Genomic DNA, 22,507 nt, shown 5'->3' on the forward strand with positions numbered 1-22,507 from the left:
ATTTTGTTAAAGAATCAACCCAATAAAACACAAAAATTCAAAAACAACACCATGAAAATCAATCTTCACATTAAAACAATTCTATTCAAGCTGCAAAATGTTATCAAGGTGCATTTTCCTACACTGTTGATGGTCCGGGCATCAACGTCCCAACAGGAATGAAAATATCAGCAACAGAATAAAAATACAAATTATTTTAATTTACTCTCATCAAATAAAATTTATGTCAACTTTGCTGAATATTAAATAAACTATAAATAGCTGGAAAGCACTTTATTTAATGGTTCGGAAAAAATTGAATTGATCTCTGTGGGTGATATCATAGAATTAAATTTGTAAAAAATATATATATTTTCTAATATTGATTATGTCGCGATTATTGCCAAAAAATAATACAGAAAATAAATACTAAGGATTTTTTCCATTCACAGTTAATATCTAAATGCGATCAATTATGGATGATTCCTGAATCCCAAAGATAATAAGTTTACAACTGTAGAAAACTGCAAATATTCACATTTTAGAAGCTTTTAGAATTTTTTTTTTTTTTGTCATAAAAAGTTTGGGACGCCCTGTGAACAAAAGTGATTCTTTGAAAATCCTTTTTAGAAATATTATTAAATTGAAATCAGAGCAAAAAAACCCCCAATATATTTGATGTTTTACCTCATCAGCTTCATCGATGTGGAACTACAGGTGAACGGGTTCATTGGTTCTGTGTGAACATCCTCCAGACGAGGTTCAACACTCAGGATGTTTCTACATGTGAGCAGGAACAGACCGTTACCTGCAAACGTTTACAGTCTGTTTCAAACAGCATCGCGACTGTTTGGGAATCAGGGTTGTTAATCAATTAGTTGGCAGTAGTTGTGCTAATTGTTTAACTAATTGATTTATCAACCAATCATCAGGGCTTTGTAGTTTTTTGTAGTTAATAACTCAAAATGTGATTCTCCTGAAAATCTACTGAATCATCTCTCAGCTCATATTAAAATTGACTTTTAAGTAAAAATGCAGATTTGCAGGCACATGTGAGCCAATCATCTGCTCATAAAACCATCAAAATGAGTTTTTTTTTGTTTTTATTAACAAGCCTCTCAGCAGACGGTGAGGAGGATCTCTGGATGCACAGTGTGAGTGACGACACACACACACACACACACACAGACACACAGACACACTCAGAGCAACACCCTCATTCATGTTAATAGGAAGAGAAAGTCTCTTTACGGTTTCCTCTTTCAGACCGAAGCCTTAATACCACCAACATGTCGTATGTGGCGTAACCATACCCCCCACTCGCACATACACACACAACTCAATTGGGGCCTTTTCACTGAACAAAAGCAGTACACATCCGTTTGTGCGGGCAGAGTGTGTGAGAATAGGACGGGTGGAAGAGGCTCTTTTGGTGGCTGCACCTGTCCTATTTTATGAGGCTCTAATAAGCAGATAACAGGACGGAGGGAGATGCAGCCTCCACCTTCTCCTTATTGGACTGAAATTAATTAGATCCTCCTTTGAGGTCACAGCTTCGCTCCAGCCTCCATCGACGCCTCCGGTCAATGTGTCATTGATGGGTTGTGCTCTTGTTTTGATTGTCTCTCACGCACAAAGAATCTTTGCAGGACCTGATTTCTTGTGATGATGTTGGAGGTTTTTTGTTTTTGTTTTTTTTCTGACCCGTCGCTCCGTCCAAGCAGCTTTGTTTTTTGTTGTTTTTGTTTTTTTTTGTTTCCTGTATGCGACTGAATGGATGCTCAGACCTGTTGTGACTCTGCCCACAGTGTCCCGTGTGATGTTGCAGCCACCTCGTCCAACACGTGCTCACAGGTGGCTGCATGGAGTGTGTGTGTGTGTGTGTGTCGGTGAGTAGCAGCCATGGTGTCCACGCCTGCGCACTGGTGGAGAAAGTCCTCCTTTGCTATCCATGGTGTGGTGAGTAATTCAGCCATAATCCGCCTTTCTCCTCTCCCCTCTTCTTTCCCCTTCTCCTCTCCCCCTCTCCTGTGGTTCCATTCATATTCTAATCACAGCTTTCCCTTCTCCAGCTCTCAGGCACTCCATCAGAGCCCTCCCAGCCTCGGGCTTTGCACTTTTACTTCCCCCCCTTTGTGACCGTTCCCTCTTCTCAGAGGCACACACCAAAAAAATAAGGTTGCCACCGCGGAAAAAAAAAAAAAAAAAAAAAAAGCAAAAGAAGAGGCCGCCACCAGAAAATTCACACTGGTTGAGTTTTTTCCAGCGTGTTCGAATGTCTGTCTGAGTGAGAAAAAAAAAAAAAAAAAAAAAACTCTGGAAGAAAAAAGTTATCACAGAGCTGGTTTCACAGTTGGAGAAAGTGGACCAAACGTGGCAACAAGTGTCTGCAGGGATGATGTGAAAATTGGAGTTGGAGTCAGAAGGAGAAGCGGGAGCGGCGGTTGTGTCGGGATGTATGTTTATGTGGAGCTCTGGGGTGTATAAAAACGTATTAAATGCCATAATGGAAGACGGGGAGGCCACAGTGTTAGGACTGCGTAGATCTAAGCCTCTTTTTTTTTTTTTTTTTTTCGTTGGGAGGGAGCTTTTCTTATTCAAAACAGCCCCACAAAAGACTTCCAGTGAGCCTTGCCACATCCCCATCTGACTTGGGGCCATTCATCAGCCTTCCAAGCCTATCAATGACATGTCCCCATCAGGGCTCCTATAAAATCAGCCCCTTTCCCATGAAACATCAGCAAACATTTTGACGGGTCTGGCTTTCCCCCCGCTGGATTTCTGGAGTCTCTACCCCCCCCCAACCCCAACCCCAACTCTTTCCTCCCTTATTCCCACCTCCCCCCCATCCACCCACCCAGCCACCCACCCCTCTCTCTCTCTCTCTCTCTCTCTCTCTCTCTCCTCCGCCAACACCACCCCTCTGTGGGCGAACCTCAGATCCTCAACATCTCCTGTGACGGGCAGTGGTCACGGAAACACAGAGCGAGACAAGGGGAGAGCCGCTGAGGAGGGGGAAACGTGCACTAAGCCATTTTCTTGGAGGAGCCAGTGTCGTTGATGGGAAGAGGATGCATTGCGGGCTGCTGGAGGAGCCTGATATGGATTCCACAGGTCAGTCCTGTTAAAACTCTGCTCGCTTCGCCTTGTTGTGGATTGTGTTGAGAAAAAAAACAAAAAAACCTAGTGTCTGCTCAGAGACGGTGTGTGAGAGCTGCTGCTGCTGCTGCTGCTCTTCTGGAAGTCTCAAACTTTCTCTGCAGGCATTCGGAGATGTGTCGGGATGCTCGGCTGTCGATTTCCACCTTTTTCTTTTTCTTTTTCTTTCTTTTTTCTTTTTTTTCTCGCTTATTTCATTTCTAAATTTCTCAAGTTATTTCTGAATCAGCATTCAGTCACACACGTTTATGAGAAGCGCTCATAAAAAACAGCAGGTGTCGAGTGATTTAAAGTCACAGACAGCAGAGAAATAGTCCTCACATCTCCAGTAGAGGCTCAGCCGAGTGGCTTCTTGCTGTTTCTTTTCATCTTTTCAGTTTAACGAACTTTAAAAAAAAAAAAGAAAGAAAAATCTCCATGCCTTAAAAAAAAAACCCAAAAAACAGCAGGTGCATCATCATCATCATGGTGCTCTTTAAAGTATTATGTATCTGCATTTTTTGGCTCATTTTCCTGGATTTTTCAGAAGCATTTATTTAACTTTTTAAACCACATTTTTAGAAACAAATTTTCTGTGAAATCATTTTGTATTTTATTTTATAAAAGAGGAAAGTCTTCTGGTTTACAGACATTAATGATTGATATCCAATCTGATTGAACACATTTTAAATAAAACAAACTACCTGTGGGTTTTTTTTCTCAGCTGAGAAGCAGATGATTTTGTTTAAATGATGGATAGGTTTTGAAATAATTTGTTATTTGTATTCTGGAGCAGTGTGGAGTAGTTTAACATCCGTTTGACTTGTTGATCAAATTTAATCCAATTATTTAGATCCCCAACTTATCTGTTCCTGTGGCAAATGAAGCCTGAGGTCTGAGCCTCTGTGGAGAATTAGCTTCACTTCAGTGGATTCACTTTTTCATGTCCAGTTTGTTTGTTTTTTGTTGTTTTGTTTTTTTTTAAATACTGTTTGTGAATGATGAGACGTGTCAGAGGGCCGTCAGTGACTCTGATGTTAGTGTTTTATTCACAGTTAAAACATGAAAATACTCAAGATGTTGTTTTTTTTTTATTGTCTAACAAGTTTTATAATTGTCACGTAGAGTTCTGTTAATCAGTCAGAGGTGATATGAAGCATGGACACATTAATTAAGACCATTACAGAGATCTAATCAATACATTTCTCTAGCAGAGACAGAAATAAACGTTCTGTTCAGAAGCCGGGAGATTTCTCTAAATTACTGCAGTCTGACCTTTTCTGTCAGCACGTGCCGAACGACGACGACGTGAAGATTCCTCATCGAGTATAAAACTTGTGAAAATCTGCCCGACAACAGGTTGAGCTGCCAGCAGTGTGTCCCAGAATCAGCTGCCATAATAAATGTTGTCAGATCGCATTCAGAAAAATAAGTTAAACTCAAATTCAAGAAAATCTTAAAAATTTGTTGAAGAGTTAGTGGTTTGATTTAACTGTTTTATCTGCTAAATTAAATGACTTTTCCACTTGAGGTTACATGACAGTTTTAATTCACCAGAGTTAATGATAATTATTATACTTTTTGTTTCTGTTTGCTTTAAAAAAAAAAAAGAAGCTTTTTCTTCTTATTATAACAAAAAAATGTTCTAAAAATGCTTTGTTGCACTCGGATCCACAACAAAAATTTTCCTCATGTACAATTTCCTTCTTAATTACATTTATCAAACGCTGAATACCTTTCTCTAAACAGAGCAGGGATTCAAAATGGATTTCCACTCTACTTATCAGGCTGTTTCTACATGAAAGCTTCGGTGTTTTGCTGCTGCTCGCTCACAGAAAGCACACCAGTTGAGCTATTTCTAAAGTAGAAATTAAAACAGGACAATGGCCTCTATTCCAGCAGACTGCCTCAGTAATGTGCGCTGGCTCTTTTAAGCGAGTGTGTACGCTCGTAGTCCCCTGGGCACAATGCTGGATTCCTGCCGTCCTGGTGAAAACATCTCAAATAGAGCCGTGGCTGCACCGCTGCCCATACAATCGATTGTTGTCAGCTCGCCCTGTCACATTAGTGACGTTTAAAGTGTCCTGTATAGGCGGCGATTTTCACTGTTTATGTAAATACAGCTTTGTGCGAGAACTGCCTGACAAAATGGGCTCAATTAGAAAGTTTATTCAAAATGACAGTTTAAATCTGAGGGGAAAATGGTAGAAAAATGAAACTGACGTTTTTAGTCAGATCACAATTAAATGATTTCATAATGGCTTCTTTCGAAATAACAAAATTAATAGTTTTTCTTGAGTTGCACTGAGAGGTTTTAATGTCAGCGTCACAGTTTCTTGATCCTGTGGTCCATCTGTGTCTTTTTTTGTTTTGTTTTTTCAGAGAGCTGGATTGAAAGATGCCTCAACGAGAGTGAGAGCAAGCGATACTCGAGTCACACGTCTCTGGGGAACATGTCCAACGACGAACGTAAGCAGCACAAACACTGTTAACGCCGAAACCGCAGGCTTCACTGAGGAAAATCCTGTAAACTGTTGTTGTGTTTGTCAGAAACTCAGTCTTCAGTGTTGATCTCTTCCATATTTGTGACGCTCGATTTTGTTTCTAAGATCCAAAATGTTTTGTGTCACAGATGAAGAAAAAGAAAACAACAGAGCCTCTAAACCCCATTCGACACCGGCTACTCTGGAATGGTAAGTCATTAAAAATATTCTTTCTTTAGTCTTACGTAAAAAAAATATCTATCTATCTATCTATCTATCTATCTATCTATCTTTTGTTGACATGTGCTCTCCTGTCTCACATGCTCTCAGATTAATATTCATACTCATTTAAAACCTGCACTGCAGGGGGGCTTTAACCCCAGTGTGAGGAACATGAGTTGGGTCAGTGTAGGATTGTAAAGAGAAGCATTAAAGACTTCACTTCACTGATCACAGTGAGTTTTTTGGGGGGTTTTTTTTGTAGGTATTGCAGTGAGACTTGCCATAAATGTGTTGATTTAGCAGTAAAAGTGAACGATGCTGCTCTGTTTATGACTGTAATGAGGAGTTTTTGAGTCATTGTTTGGTTTTAATTGTTCAACCTGAAAGGAAAACATTTGGCCACAGGACTGATTAACCTCAACTTATTCAGATTTTAAGAATATGTTTAGTTTCATGATTTGCCAGGCAATTCTTTTTCTGTATTTTGGCAGGAAATGTGATTTTCTAGCTCAGATTTTAAGAGGATATTTACATGGCAACACGTCAGACCTTTAGGAGTGCGCTCAGTAGGGTACAGATGTCCACCAGGTGTGTCTGCAGGCATGCAGGTGGGGAACAGGAGCGTGCAGAGCTGCCTGTGTGTCCAGCATGTGTGCATGATAGCAGTGGAGTTCAATTGTAGACAGTATGCAGGTTTTAAACATGCCACCGACTTGAAATGTCAATGCAAAAGTCAAAATGCCAACAAAGGAATCCGCCAACACTGACGTGAGCACACGTACGTTGACCTGTTGATCTCTTAGTTGGGTAAAACAGGTGAAGAGTCGGTCGATGTTGGTGTAAAACAGAGCAGCCACAACAGGTCCTGAACCTGACAGTCATGAAGGTGCACAACAGATATCAGGCTGACGGGTCCAGCAGTGTTGAGACTAGATGTAGACAAATCTACACACACACACACACACACACACACACACAAAGCACGATCCCCTGCAGGCCTGAGTTGTAATGACTGTAATTGTTATATGACTGTAATTCAGGGGACAGTTCAGCTCTCTAAGTGAAAGGAGACGCTGGGTTCGGTTGAAGAGCTCCTCTCTGTCGGCCGAATGAAACAATACAGTCACGCCTCGTAAAACAACGGAAACGGGATCTTGTAGTAGCCGTTTATATATTCAGGTTGGTCTGGACTTAGAAAAAACAAGGTTACAAACATTTTTGTCAGCATTATAAGTCGAGTAGTGAGTAAAACTGATCAGATGACAAGTGCAAACAGACGTGTTATAGAAATGGAAATGTATGTTTGTCTTGGAGGATTCAATATGTATTTTAACTCTGTGAAGGTTTAGCTCCATTAAACATCACTTTTTTATTTATTAACTACACAAATATTTTCCTCTGTTGAATATTTAAAGGCTGAAAGGAGTTTATCAGTGAAGGAGTTGTTCCAAACAGCAGGAAAAACTGCTGTTTTTTTTTCCTAGAATGTTTTATTTCACTAACATTATGATGTCCTACCTCGAGGCTGAGATTAAGGTCTGTTCTTATTTTAGTTGTGATTATCTGTATTTTGAGCCGGCCGACCAACATGTCACCGAGGAGGCTTTAAAGTTGCACAAAGCGATTTTCATTTGTTGGACCACTAGTGAACAGAAATACTCAAAATGTTTTAAAAATAATTACGATATTTTTTCCGCAGCCTTGAAAAGTTACAAAGTGCTTTACATTAAAACTATTACAAAAAAAAATCAAACAGTTTTTAATTTCAGCAAAGCGGGACATCACACATCACACTTCAGTGTTTCCAGGCTTTATCGGGACGTACAGATGCGACTCATCCTCTTAGCAATGAAAATCAGTCGTATGTATATACATGATTTGCCTGTGGAGTAGCAAGGAGATGGTTAATAATAGGGGACCCAGAATAGACCCCTGGGGGACGCCACAAAAGAGAGGAGCATGAGAGGAGGAGGCCTTTTTTTCTCACAGAGGGACCTGTTGGACAGATAAGGGATGACAAATCACTGTCATGGTGAAAAACCAGCACACACAGCAGAATGCAATTTTTACCTCTCATTACTATTTACAGTGACGCACTTGTCACACCGGTTATATCACCAACACCAGAGGGAGCTGTATTTAAAAAATAACATCATATGCAGCTGACTGTTCTGAAGTTATTTTTCTCTTGACATGCAGAAAATGTCACTAAATCAGACTTTTAACTGTAAGAAGAGTGTGGAAATATCTTTCTGTTTGTTGAAAAATACAATCTGACAGTTCACCTCGCATAGTGAGAGAACTGAATCATTAACTACTCTATATTCAAGGAACAAGTATAGAAGAAGACGTCTAAAATTAAGAAGACATTATATTTGTGCACAATAATGTATTGTTTAATTAATCAAGTGTCACATTAAGTGTGATAAGACGCCTCGCTCTCTCCGACCAGCAACCCAGAGAGAGAAACTGATTCGATGAGAATATTGAATATTTAGAGATTTAAATTGCTCACCAGTGGAAACTTTTTTTTAGTGCAAATCAATTAAACAGCAAAATGGCAGATATAATTTGGAAACTGTTTATATGCAGGAACAGGAAACGGTTAAAACTCTGAACACATGATCTTTCTCAGAGTATCATGAGGTCCAGCTCAGGTGTTGGTGTTGATGTCTGTGTAATAATTTAATGTTTAATGTCCACTAAATGAACTTTAAACCACATGCGGCCTGATGTGATTATGTGTTGTGCTGCAGACTCGACACTGATTTAATGCACTTGAAGCTGCTGTTGTTTCACTTCACATGACTGTACTTTTAAATCTGGTTAATTTATGCTCTGTCTCAAGTAAACACAACTCTAACTTTAACATGATATACCATCAAATAATCCCTTTTCAATGCACTGACTCCTTTTTTTGACATCGATGTGATTTGGCTTTCAAAACATTTACGCATTAAATCGCTGCATTTTAAAAAAAAAAAAACTAATTTTCCATGATCATACGAGGCCTTTTTTCCCTGTTGTGACTCTCCAACCTCCGTATTTGTTTATCTGCCGCACTGATCACTCCTGTTGTCATTCGCAGGCTAGAGGAGAACTACGAGATAGCCGAAGGTGTGTGCATCCCCAGAAGTGCCCTCTACATGCATTACCTGGACTTCAGCGAAAAGCACGACACGCAGCCGGTGAACGCGGCCAGCTTTGGAAAGGTAAAGCTTTCCAACAATGTCTTGAAGACACAAGAAAGTTGTCAGCTTGGTAACATCTGCAGCTGGTGTCTTATATGAAATGAATGTTGTTGATTAGTTGAGCATTTATTTAAAAAAAAAAAAAAAAAAAAGAATAAGGTGTTCAGGTTTTTTTAACATGCATTTATTTATGCACAGTAGGTTTAAAATAATCAGAGTAAAATGACTCAGAGCAGAAGAAGATGGAAAACAAGACTCCTTCTTTAGCGGCAATAATCTCACACACTAAACTGAATCGGCAGTCAGCGTTATAGTCTGACCATTTCATGCCTGGCTTGGTTTTGTGCCGCGGCTCTGGCTGCTGCTGAACTAATATCGACTGCAGCTCAGTGTGAAGCGAGCAAAGCTCTGCGGCCGTTCACAGGACACCTAATCTAGAGCCAAAGGAGATGTGCTTTCGTCTGTTCCCACAACCCCAAGAAGTTCCTCAGCCTTCCTACCCCCAGCCATCCCCTGTACTCTGGACTCCGGCCCCAACCCCCAACCCGGCCCACCCCCGCCCCTCCGCAGCTCCTGTCGGAAGATATTGAAAAAGAGAAGGGGCCTGGATTAATGTGTAATTAAAGGAAATTTGGAAGGGTGAGATGTTGCGGAATGTTAGATCAGTGGCTGGAGCAGTGTGGGGTGTCCTTTAGGAAGGCTTCATTGATTCAGGACAAAAAAACGAGAGAGGGCCCGGACTGCCTCCCTGTCTGCTCATTTATCAAGCGGGGCCTGACAGAAACTTCACAGCTTGGCCTCTTTTTTCATCCCACACAATGGAGAGCTACACTGTTTGCTAAAGTTTCTGCACCAGGAGCCGGACCGAGGAGCCAATCTCCTTCGGGACAAAAAGAGAGGAAAGGAAGAAGGAGGGAGTGGAGAAGAGAAAGAGAGGGAGAAGGAGAGAGGATGGGTGGGAGGATGGATGAGGGGAGACTGTTGATATAGGGGAAAAAGAAAAGTAATACCCCTGGATGTCATAAATGGATGGCTCTCAAAGCCTTTCTTTCTCCCCTCGCAGACCTCCCCGTGGACTCAGCTCTGAGACTCGCATGTCGTTCTCCTGACAAACTTTATTAAACTCTTTCTCATACAGAGCTGAAGATCCTGTACAAGTGCAGTCAAGCCAGGTTGCTTATATTTACTCTGCATTGCAAAATGTATTTTAACAAAAAAATTTTTTTATGAAGATCTTATTTTTCCACCTGCTTTTCCTTTTTGTCTTTACTTTTACGATTTGCAGTGAAAGACTGACGTGAAATTGATGTTAGGAAAAGTTAAACCTGACAACTTTTTCTCTTCTACAATGAACAGATCATCAGACAACAGTTTCCAGCGTTAACCACCAGAAGACTCGGGACAAGAGGGCAGTCCAAGTAAGTCTGGTTTGGTTACTGACATACACCAAAACAAAGCATGGAGCCTGCAGAAACAAAATCTGTAGAATAAGACTATGAAATAAAACTAAAAAAAAAAGACTACAAAGAGACATTTTTAAGCCTAACATGAATCATTAGAAAGGAAAACACCAACACTTAAAGTTAAATTAACTTATTTAAACTGTGGTTCTGAGTTAATAAGATTCTGAGTTTGTTGTCTAAATCTACACTTCATTTGTTTCTTTGTACCTGTTACGGAAGCATTTGTCATATTTTTATATAGCAAGTGCTGCAACAATAATAACATATTAAGTAACATATTTTTTATGGGAAAAACTCCAAATCCGAAAATCTGATTCCAGCTCTTTAAATGTGATTATTTTCAGATGTTTTTATCTTTGGGTTGTAGATAAAATGAGACATCTGAGGACGTTTTCTCTGGCTTTAACTTTTACTCACCATTTTTCTGAACTTGATTATTTGTGCAAATTTTCCACAGATTAATCAACAATAAAAGTAATTATTAGTATCAGCCCTGTTGTTGACTACATGCACATTTTGATGAGATTAAACCAGAAAGAACTTTTACAACAAATATCTTTGTTAGAAAGACAAACTTCTTCTTTATTTTAAATACAATCCGTAGGAATTGTTTTCCTCTCACTGTGTTTTCTCCTCTAATGATCCCGCTCGTAGTAAAAAGCTGCCATTCACCCGTCCGTCGGCCCTCTTCCCTCCTCAGGTACCACTACTACGGCATCGCGGTGAAGGAGACCTCTCAGTATTATGACGTGATGTACTCCAAGAAGGGAGCGGCGTGGGTGAACGAGACGGGGAAGAAAGAGGTCACGAAGCAGACAGTGGCGTATTCACCGCGCTCCAAACTGGGGACGCTCCTGCCAGAGTTTCCAAATGTCAAAGACCTAAATTTGCCTGCCAGCCTGCCAGAAGAGAGGGTAAACAGGAGTTTTAAAAGTCCATCCTTACAGCCTCTCCCTCCCTCCCTCCCTCCTCCCCTCCGCCTCCCACCTCTCCCTGCCATCGCACCATCTCTGCGCCCCCTCTGGCTCCAGCCTTTTATCTGCCCCGGGACCTTCACTGGGTTTGCATTTAGAGAAGGACCTTGAGGATTTATATGCTGGCTCCTCACTAACTCTTAATCTTTTGGGGGAGATAATAAGATCTAGCGATGGACAAAGGACAGGCACTAGCTGTCCGGCTCTTAAAGAGGGGCCATGATTTTAAATGGTTTGTGTTTTTGCTGATCTCTAAAGCTGGTTTTATATCACTCCGCTCCAGCCCAGACCTGTAACATGTATTTATTGGCTCACATGCTTTGTGTGAGATTTATTTTCTTGTTTTTGTACCACTTTTCTTTTCCCACTTTCCCCCCCGAAAGAAGACAAAAAGCTATTAAGTTTGTGATGCAGTGAGATTAATGATGTGTTGTTGCCCGCAGGTGTCAACCTTCATCATGATGTACAGAACGCACTGTCAGAGGATACTGGACACTGTGATCCGAGCCAACTTTGACGAGGCAAGCTTCCATTTTACACATTAGAGTCAACAAAAACTTTGATTGTAGGCGACTGTTCTTTTATTCTCTTGCAGCACGTAATAACACTTGTGATGCTTTCAGGTCCAGAGCTTCTTGCTGCACTTCTGGCAGGGCATGCCGCCCCACATGCTCCCTGTCCTCAGCTCCCCCACGGTGGTGAACATCGTGGGCGTCTGTGACTCCATCCTCTACAAGGCCATCTCTGGGGTGCTGATGCCCACCGTCCTGCAAGCACTGCCTGACAGGTGAGCGCCTGTTGTTACCTAGGATGATATTCTTCTTCTTCTGCTTCTTCTTCTGCTTCTTTAAACCAACTGTAAATAAAGTGCTGTTAAAAAACAAAAAAAAAAATCTTCTTCGTCTTCTTTGTCTTCTTCTTCTTTTTCATCTTCGTCTTCTTCTTCATCTTCTCCTTCTTCGTCTTTTTCTTCATCTTCTTCTTTTTCATCTTCTTCTTCATCTTCGTCTTCTTCTTTGTCTTCTTCTTCTGCTTCTTCGTCTTCTTCATCTTCGTCTTCTCCTTCTTCGTCTTTTTCTTCGTCTTTGTCTTCGTCCTCTTCTACCTCTTCTTCTTTTTCTTCATCTCCTTTGTCTTCGTCTTCTTCGTCTTCGTCTTCTTCGTCTATCATGCACTTCAGGAATTAAGCTGTTCATCACTTTAAGTCACTTGCAAAGATTCTTTCTTATTGAAAATATCTTGAACTTCATTATTCTTGAAAACAGAATTGTGACTCAAGGTTCACTTACTGTTTTTTGTCTGTAGCTTTTAATCAGATCTCATCATACTGTGATTCCTTGGTTGCACTTATTTATGTTTTTTATTTATTATTTATTATCTAGGGAGGAAAACATTTGTTCTTGGTACCTAAATGACGTCACGAACGGTGTCTAAGATATTATTTGTGTTTCGTTCTTTCCCTCGTTCGAACAGTTTGACTCAGGTTATTCGAAAATTTGCCAAACAACTCGACGAGTGGCTAAAAATAGCACTTCACGACCTTCCTGAAAACCTGAGGAATATAAAGTTTGAATGTAAGTATTTAATTATTTATTATGCATTTAATCCAGTTAACATATTAATGTTTTTTTAATATATTTAAACAGAAATATTAACCATATTTCTTCTTCATTTTTTGTCTGCAGTGTCCAGGAGATTTTCTCAGATTCTAAAGCGACAAACATCCCTAAACCATCTATGTCAGGTGCCTCTCACGCTCTGAATGTGTTTTCTTTAATAAAAATCCATATGAACAAACACAGCTGATAAGGGATATGGGTATGCTTGTGTTGGTAATATTGCTGATGTATCTGTCCGCAGGCGTCGCGGACTGTGATAAACAGCGCCGACATCACCTTTCAAATGCTGGAGGACTGGAGGAATGTGGACTTGAACAGCATCACCAAGCAGACACTTTACACCATGGAGGACTCGCAGGAGGAGCACCGGCAGCTTATCATCCACTGTAGGTTCACCAGTATGAGCAGGAGAGAGAGAGAGTTACACTCCACTTCCACACAAACAAACCGCACATAGAGGCAATCCTTCCCACGACCGGCAGAGTCAAAGCGTTAATGACGGAGACCAAAAGGTTAAACAAGTTCACTCTCCTCTGAAACACCCCGTGGAGCTTCTCCGATTCACTCCTGCCTCTCTCCTCTGAATCAGCCCTGACGGGATCAGAGGTCACACATACATGGCAGTTGTTGCACAAAGATGCCGTTCAAGTTTTTTCAGGTGATGTAGAATTACCGTGTAACCTGTCGTTCTCCCTGCTTTCACAGTGTATCAGGAGTTTGACCGTCTACTGGAGGAGCAGTCTCCGATCGAGGCGTACATCGAGTGGCTGGACTCGATGGTGGACCGCTGTGTCGTCAAGGTCAGCAACAACATTTTTAAAAGGTGTTCAAGCCTGGTATCAGTCGGCATTTTTACACAAAAGATCTGTCTTTTGCTCAACTTGCACAAATTAAGTTAACACATTTTCCACTTCGGATGCTGAGCTGTGATTTTAGCCGAATGTCTGAAGTGTTTGCGCAGCAGAAGTCTGATTAGTTTGCAGTCGAGGAGACACCTGCGGCTGGAGGCCACACGTCTCTGCCTGTCTTTCTTACTCAGAGGCACTTAGGTTGCAATCCTCCCAGTTAATGATGTCTTCAAGCTTCCCATTTGCGTCCATTATGTGCCTGATATGGGCTTGTAAAATTTGGTCGCCCTGGCAACGTCTTGGACCAGCCAGACAATAGTTCAATAGGAAGGCGTTTCCCTGGGGGCAAATTAAATAGTTGACTTGTTGACATGTTTTTCGCTCCCGAGGGTTAAGCCCCAATGCGGACCCAGGGGTTAATTCTACCCCGGCATCCCGACCCTTCCCCCCCTTTTCTCATGGAAATGTTCTCTCTAGGTGGCAGGCAAGAGGCCCGGGTGCCTGAAGAAGGTGGCCCAACAGTTCCTGCTGATGTGGTCGTGTTTCGGGACCAGAGTCATCCGGGATATGACCCTCCACAGCGCGCCCAGCTTTGGTGAGCTGCTGATGCTTTGTCATCATTACTTAACACACCAGACGGGGAAACACTCGTGTGAGACGGCGCTTCATGAGCGCACATGAACTGTAGAGTTTACTGTGTCGTGCACTGGGCTGGATCCAGGCCTCCAACATGATATGGAGCACAAACTACCAACATTAAATAGTGTTCAACATGTGTTTTTATAATATTTTGAAAATAGAAAAATAATGAATAAAATGTTTTTAGCTTTATTTAATTCTTTTTTTATATATATATATTGAATTGAAGTCAGAAGAAAGCATCTGTTTTTTTATTTAAATATTTTTTATTTAAATTTGTTACTTAAATATCCAAATTTGAATAAGAGAAATATTAGAATTACATTTTAATGCCTATAAATGAAAAAATAGATGTTTAATCTAAGGCTATATTTCTTCTATAAATACACAAATATACTATTGCAAATGCATACTGAAAAATAAATAGATGAGCCAAAATATAAACCTATCAGCATGATTATAATAATAATAATTTGGCGGTTAAGTTTTTGTTTGTTTACACAGAATTATAAGATGACAAAAACACCACTGCAGCACACAAAGAATCAAAACTTTTTATACTGCAAACAAAGAGTTTGTCTTCAGTCGAATAATAATCTGCAACAAAACAATCTTCAGTAATCATCCATCTTTCATGTGACACAGAGGCCAACACAAAAACATACATTATACACACAGAAAGAGAGAACAAGATCAATGACTCTGACACTGTCACCATGAAACATGAAAACATGAAGAACATCAGGGTTATATTTAGTTTAAACAAACCAACAGTGAAGGACAAGGACAAGAATCATTTGAAGGATGTTGAGAGTCCAGAACAAAAGCGATTTTAACTAAATGGACTTTTTACTGAAAATGCTATCCTGGAAATCTCCCTATGATGAGCAGCAGTACACGAAATTGACTTACATTTCGCCAAAACAATCAATAACACTTAAAACATGTTCCATCACATAGCAAATGATTTCCTCTTCAGAGACGAACATTGATGGTTTCTTTAGTTTCGTTTGATTAAATTCTTCTTCACATTAAGCAAAATGTTGATGTTTTTAATATGTTTGTAACTTTAGATTTGTCACATTAGTGGACTGTCGTTCTTTAGCCACAAGAAACAAGCGTCATGGAATTACTCACCAGCATTGTTTGAAAGCAAACCAAAAAAAAATGTCATATAACTAAGCAGGAATGTCCTTCAGTATTTGGCTGTTCAGACATTTGTACAAGTCTGTTCCAAAAAATAAATGAATAAAGAAAACATCAAACATTCATATCACCTCTGACATTTATGTTTATGTTATGAGGTTCAAGATTCCTCTGCTGTGTGAATCTAAAGTCGGTCATGAGGAGAAAACAGGAGAAAACGTAAAATGGCTGCTTTAATTGGCCTGTGGTGCTCGACCTTGTTGTGCAATAAGTGAAGAGTTGTAAAAAATGAAAGAAAAGAAAATGGCTCCTCTTTCCTGTCTGTGAATATCAAAGACACAGCTGGTTGCAGTGTTTTGATAAAGCAGGTCTCTGTGCACAAACAGCTAATTAACAAAAGCCGGCCCTCCCCTCCTCCCGACGTGTTTGCCTGTCTTTTCCATTTTACGACCGGTCAGTGTTACACCACCGCTCCTCCTGAATGGCCACAAGTGTTTATTATGCGCACGGCAGCGGCGGCGACCGGCACAATGACACAATTGTGACACTCCCTCACACGCCACGGCCTCGTCTTCCGTGCGACCTTTGGGGTCAGCTGACATATTTCTGGCACTGACTCGGCACACGGAAAAAAATCTGACGCGCTCCTTTCTGATAACAGCGACCCTCCTGTCAGCGTGCAGGATGTGATGTCACCACACGGATGGCTTTTTTGGAAACACTTCAGTCTTAATGGTCGTCATCAGCTATGTCCTCACAATAAACATCTCTGGTACAAGTAGCACACACGCGTCCTCTGTGTTAAACTCATCCTGTCTGTCCGTCTGCAGGCTCCTTCCACCTGATCCACCTCATGTTTGATGACTATGTGCTTTACCTGTTGGAGTCCCTGCACTGCCAGGAGAGAGCCAACGACCTCATGAGGGCCATGAAGGGAGACGGCAGCACAGGTGAGAGCACTGCCTTCGTCGGGCAATCGTGTAGAGTTAATTGTTTTAATCACGAAAGAAAAAAAATCACTAATCACTGTGGTTCAGCAGCAGCTTAGTTCATTCATGAAGATCCCCGCCAAAAAATTCTGCAGCATGAAACCAAGTCATGAGAATTTTGGGAGCATATGATTGGTTCACTGCCCAGAAACAGACTCTTCGTTTGTGTGTTTAATGTTCTGCAATGGTCGTTTGATCTCTTCAGCCCGAGATTTCCACTTACTTGTAGTGATCGCGACAGTAAATATCTTCGTCTTTTTTGTCATCCTGTTATTTAGCTCCTGTCTCTTTAAGCCCCTCCCCCAGTATCCTCTGATTGGTCAGTTCACACATACCTGAGCCAGCACTGCCAATCACAACAGAGCAGCTGTGCTAAATTAATACTTACATGACAAATTAGCCGCTAGATATAAACTGTGCAAATGTGTGACAGTGTGATGTCACAGAGTCACAGAATTGAAGGCGGGACTGCTGACGAGGCGTTTCAGGATCAGTGTTTTCTGTGGGAGAGAGGAGCTTCTGTTGGTGCCGGCTTGGACCTTTTTAACTCTCATGACCGTTAACATGCACAAGCACCCGCTGTATGTAAAACACTGAAGGAGAGAAAAATAGATTGACTTTAATGTACACATTTAAACAGCATATTAGCAGGATAGGCACTGAAATGTATCTCCTTCTGGTCAAGTGTTTTGAAAAACAGCTTTTATTTCTGAGATGTCACACAGCCACAGGCCTTTTATCATGTTGTTGTCATGTTTTGTGGGATGATGTTCATGATGACACACTGCACGCAGCATTTAAAACACCGTTTGGTTACTGAACAAGTCGATTAATAGTTTCAGATGACTCTTGTAAGATAGGCAGTATTTTATCAGACAATGTTCGACCAAAGTTGTGCTCAATTTTCACAGTCTTCTGAGTGTTGAAGTGTCATTAGTTGTTGTCTAGTTTGAATGATAGTAAACGATCACTGCTTGGGAATTTTTTTGAGTCAATCTCGCTGTTTCTGTATTAGACACTCACTTTATTATGTACATATGCTTTTCCCTCGTGTATGTTCTTTAATTGTACACATTCAGGTGCGACTCAAAAACAGTTCAGCCCTTTAAAAGTAACAGCAGAAATGTTCTTTACATGAGATCCCTGTAATCTTAATGTTCTTTCCTGTCCTGACACCTTCAGCAGAGAGAGAGGAGGAGTTCACGCTGACAGAAACCACCCCCACCTCACCGTCTCCAGGATCCTTCTCTCCGGCTCGCTCGGTCCACTCGGTGGGCGTCTCCTCGGCCAGCTCCCCGACTGCAGCCGTGTCCCCGGAGTACAGCGGCGTCCCCACCACCACCACAGGTGACACAGAGCTCGCAGTCACACTCAGATATCTTAGAGAAGCACATTAGTTGCTTTGCGCCAACATATTTGTCTCTGTGTCCATATATGTGTCTGCCAGGCGCTGTTCAGTCATATACCTGGTCCCTTACATACACAGTGACAACAGCAGGCGGCTCCACTCCAGAGGCCGGGCAGCAGCTGTCCTGTATGAGGAACAGCACTCCAGTCCCACCTCCATCCTCCACCCACCGGATGCCAGTCTACACCCACAGAGAGGAGCATGGGTAATTATGGTCTTAGTGTTAAAATTCCAACTGTGAGGCATTTTGGAAACACTTTGATTATGTTGTCTTGATCGAACGTTGTTTACTCCGTTCCAGGTATACTGGGAGCTACAACTACGGCAGCTACGCCAACCAGCATCCTCACTCCATCCAGAGCCAGTATCCTAATCTGGCCCACGAGCCGGCCATCCCAGCCCCCCTCCACTACTCCGCCTACCACCGCTCGTCTGCACAGGTCAGTCTCCGTCACCCAAGGACTGACCTTCAGTAGCATCAACGTCAGTCAATTCATACGTCTGCTTAGTGGTGTTGAATCCTTTTGTAACCAACATGGACGTCTATAAAGTCATCGATTCATTTATAAAAACTCAAACATTTTAGATTCAGGGAACTAAAACAGCAAAAAGATATAAAACTGTCAAAGTAACAGAACTGCAGTATGAAAACAATTAAACACAAAACTAACTTAAACATTCAAAAGTAAACAACATTAGCATTACGAAGAGCATTACTTGTTATTATGTGCTTGATTTTTTGTTCATGTTTTATTCATACTTATTTGAAGTGTTTTCTTGTGCAACAGTTTTTCATGAGTTGTAAAATCATGTTGCAAAATCTTTCTCTGTAAAGTAACTGTAGTTTCCAGGTAAATGGAGTGAAAAGTTTAATATTTCCCACCGACATAAAGTGGAATTGAGTAAAAAAAATCACTAAAATGGAAATACTAAGTGACTAAGCTGAGGAAATGTACCTCTAATTTGTGTTTAAGTAAACGACTTTTAGTGATTAGATTCACTTTCCACCAACATGAACATAAAGCATGCAGACAACAATTGAATATGTTTGCAATGCCATTGAATTTGTGTGTCCAAACTCAAACTAATGGTTGAACTGTGTGTGTCTGCAGAACAGAGCAGTGTGAAACTCTCACATGTAGAAAAAGAAATAGTAGCGTTTGTGCATGAATGTGTCTACAAAGATACAACTACGTCGATGTTAGCAGACGATGCGTGTGAAAGGTTGTTACACTTTGAGCTGCTGTGGCTGAATAACATCAGTTTTGCCCTTTAATACTTAAACTGTCCTTTAAATGGAAAAACTGAAGATTTAAGCATGAGAAGGGGAAAAAAAAGGTTATTGAGGATGAGATGGAGTCATTGATCTACAGCTCGTGTAGCGACTGGTGCGATTTAACTCTTTTGATGGTAATTTCCTGTCAAGGGCCCTCGAACCTCCGCTGCCTTTATAGTGGGAGGAGATCAGCTGGGCCTCAGCGGTCGCAGTGTTTCCAAAAGTCCCCGAATCACCCTCTCCACGCAGCGGAAGCAGACAGTGAAAGGTGGCTCGGCTGGGGCCAAGAGGGGCCCTGCTCTGTTACTCCTCTTTCCAGCTCTCAATAGTCTCTTCATCTGTTTGAGCCAGTAGCCACAGAGCAGGGCAAGGGGGCGTTTATTAAAATATTGTTATTCAATGGTCTCTTTTCTGCTTGTGAACAAGAGGCAGCTGAGCCGTCTGTTCTGCTCTCTGACCTGCACTGACTGTCTTTTTCCATGCCGCGATCCCTTATAATGGAAGCGACTGTCGTGTTTATATTTAGTGAGAAAAGGGAAAAGGGGTCCTACTTCCACTTTTTTTTTTTTAAGCCCGTCTGAGCTTAAATCGGGCACAATGCCGGCGCTTTGTCCTTGCCAGAGGTCTGGGATGGAGCCGAGACCGACACAAAACTTTGTCGGATCCCCATCTGTCCAAAATATTCTTGTCAACAGGCAGATTTAGTCGGAGCTGTTGGGCTCAGTCACCATAGGCAACAAATATAACACAGGAAACCTACTTTTCGCTGCTCATTTTCGTAAGTGGCTTAATTTTCTATTCTGTCCACTGTGGTACAACTTGTGAAGCAATTTCCCCTGACAGGAAATTACCATCAGCAGGGTCAAATCACACCCCCGACGCTTCAGGACGAACACAGCGTCAAATATGAAATCAGTAGCGCCACAGCTACCTCTGAGGACAATATCTACCTTTAGGCCAGCTAGCTCGCGACATTGTGGAGAAACATTTTTGAGGAATAGCTTGACATTTTAAAAAAAGACTCTTGGATGAGAGGACGGTAACACTTTCTATGATCTATGATGTGTTTCTGGGGCTCCGTGGTGCAACACGTGTACCCAAAAATCTGCCAAGTGCTGCTCAACGTTTTCATCGGTGCACCTGAAACTAAGTCATTTATGTTAAAAATGGGTTATTGCAATTTCTTTACCACGTTTGCTGTGATTTAAATTCAGAAAAAAACAAGTATATGGGTCTTTATTCCTGTTTACAGTCATTTACATAATGATTTTAAAGGTGCAATATGTAAGAATTTTAGTTGAAAAACATTCAAATCTTCACTAAAATTATCAACAGAATGTGAAGAAATAACCGTTCTGACATTCTGACATATGTGGATTGTGTTGCAGAGATGTCTACTGAAGTTAGCATGCTAACGAGCTAGCCCCGGCCTGTCTCAGTCTATAGCTCCTGTGTTAGCCTCTGGTGCTAACTCCCGGTCCAGACCGCTAACTGTGCAGCTACCTGAGCTAACTATAAATATAAGGTTTCTGAGAACATTGATCCCACCCTCATATCCGGTCGTTATGTATGGGGGATTAACCAATAGCTGATTAGCTTATCGTTAAGACTGAAGGCAGGAGGAAAGAGTTTATGAGCTGGAGTATTTCTTCCCAGAGCCAGGCGAAGCTTTCTGCTAAGCTCTTCACTGTACATGTTGCGCTTGCATCACCATAACATCCTCTCCTTCTTCTTCTCTTCCACAGTATCAGCTCAACGGCCAGATGTCTCGAATGGAGCCTTGCTTGATGAGCAGCACTCCTCGGTTGCACCCTGCACCTGTTGCTCCTCGGTGGCCAGATGTGTCGCCAGCTAACAGCTGTTACACCAGCCCACCTATGCATTCATCCCGCTATGCCGCCTCTGGGGACATGTACTCTCCACTGGGCCCACGCAGGAACTCAGAGTACGAACACTCGCAGCATTTCCCCGGCTTTGCCTACATAAACGGAGAGGCGACCACAGGCTGGGCCAAATAGCCGGCAGATGCTGCTTCAGACCGTCGTGTACAAGCTGCAGGCCTGCCAGCCTGGTGGATGCAAGGCCTCTGAACACTTCCAATCAAGTACATCAAAAAAAAAGAAGAAGAGTGGAGAGTACCAAGGCAAGGTGGTAGGAATCATGGTGTGGATGTACTGGCCGTTTGAAATGACTCATCACGTCAGCCGCTCTAGTGATCGTGGTGTAATTTGTGCAGAGGTTCAATGAAATTTATTCCACAATTGATGTTTTTTTTTTCTCACTGCTGGAGCAAAAAAAAAAAATCAATTTCCAATCAAATCGATTGTTCAAAACTTGCAGCAAAATCATTTTAAAGAGTGCAATGCTGCTGCCAAGCTGTGCCTTTGTTTTAAGGAATGTACACCTCTGCCAGAGTTTCCCTCGTCAGTCTCACACGTCAGCGCACAGATCAGCCCTCAGTCGGTTCGTCTGTCGGATCAGGGTGCTGCAAGCTGTTACTGACACCAGTACAATCTCAGTGACGCCGCTGTCTCCTCTCTTCGCTCAGCGCGACATCCTGTCGCTGGGCTTGTTGCAGCACATTTGTTTGCTGCAGGATGAACTGTACCGCCTTAACGCTGTTGTTTTTGGGGCCAGCGGTCATAAAAACGACAAACAACATCACAGAAACTGGTGCGTTAAGGCGTCCTCATCCTGGATAGTTTTTTTAATGATTGAATGCTGTGACTCAAAAACAAACAGTGCGAGTGTATTCTGTCGCAATCTTTTTTGCTGTTTTTCCTGTGACAATATATATATATTATATATAGTATGTATTTTCTGTAACTTTGTAACATGGTGTATCCTTTATTTTCTATGTTACAATTGGTACTTTGTTCTCTGTTTTGTATGGTTAGTAAGAGACACATTAACTTAGGGTTGTGTGTTTTATAATGCACTCAATGCTACTGAGGACCTATTACCCTATGGGTATTTATTAAAAAAAAAAAGGGAAAATATCAAAGTGTACAGTAACATGAAGTCTAGTCACTTTTCTGTAAATAAAAGCACTGGAAACCGTCTGTGGTGACTGTTAAACTATCACAGTTGAAGCTGATGTGTTTGTGGAGGGACATAAATAATTTCACAATT

The 22,507-nt window shown here is 41.5% G+C and overlaps 1 protein-coding gene across 3 annotated transcripts; it reads left to right on the top strand.

The window, feature by feature from the left end:
* The first annotated feature begins 1,847 nt into the window (after positions 1-1,847).
* Positions 1,848-22,490, top strand: rfx4 (regulatory factor X, 4). 3 transcript variants are annotated; one of them, XM_037107518.1, is made up of 19 exons: positions 1,848-1,938; positions 2,920-3,093; positions 5,500-5,586; positions 5,750-5,810; positions 8,911-9,034; positions 10,370-10,431; positions 11,177-11,390; positions 11,894-11,971; positions 12,074-12,237; positions 12,924-13,024; positions 13,136-13,194; positions 13,311-13,455; positions 13,775-13,869; positions 14,395-14,512; positions 16,533-16,652; positions 17,874-18,038; positions 18,178-18,304; positions 18,401-18,539; positions 21,121-22,490. In XM_037107518.1, the coding sequence occupies exons 2-19, from the start codon at positions 3,051-3,053 to the stop codon at positions 21,391-21,393; spliced, it is 2,175 nt and encodes a 724-aa protein (XP_036963413.1). In that variant the 5' UTR covers positions 1,848-1,938; positions 2,920-3,050; the 3' UTR covers positions 21,394-22,490. The 3 variants fall into 3 exon arrangements, with proteins under 3 accessions (XP_036963413.1, XP_036963411.1, XP_036963412.1); XM_037107516.1 differs by having other exon boundaries at positions 18,139-18,304; positions 21,121-21,393; XM_037107517.1 differs by lacking the exon at positions 1,848-1,938 and having other exon boundaries at positions 3,051-3,093; positions 18,139-18,304; positions 21,121-22,489.
* Positions 22,491-22,507: the final 17 nt, after the last annotated feature.

Source organism: Acanthopagrus latus, chromosome 8, assembly GCF_904848185.1.
Source record: "Acanthopagrus latus isolate v.2019 chromosome 8, fAcaLat1.1, whole genome shotgun sequence".
In the NCBI taxonomy this organism is placed as follows: domain Eukaryota; kingdom Metazoa; phylum Chordata; class Actinopteri; order Spariformes; family Sparidae; genus Acanthopagrus; species Acanthopagrus latus.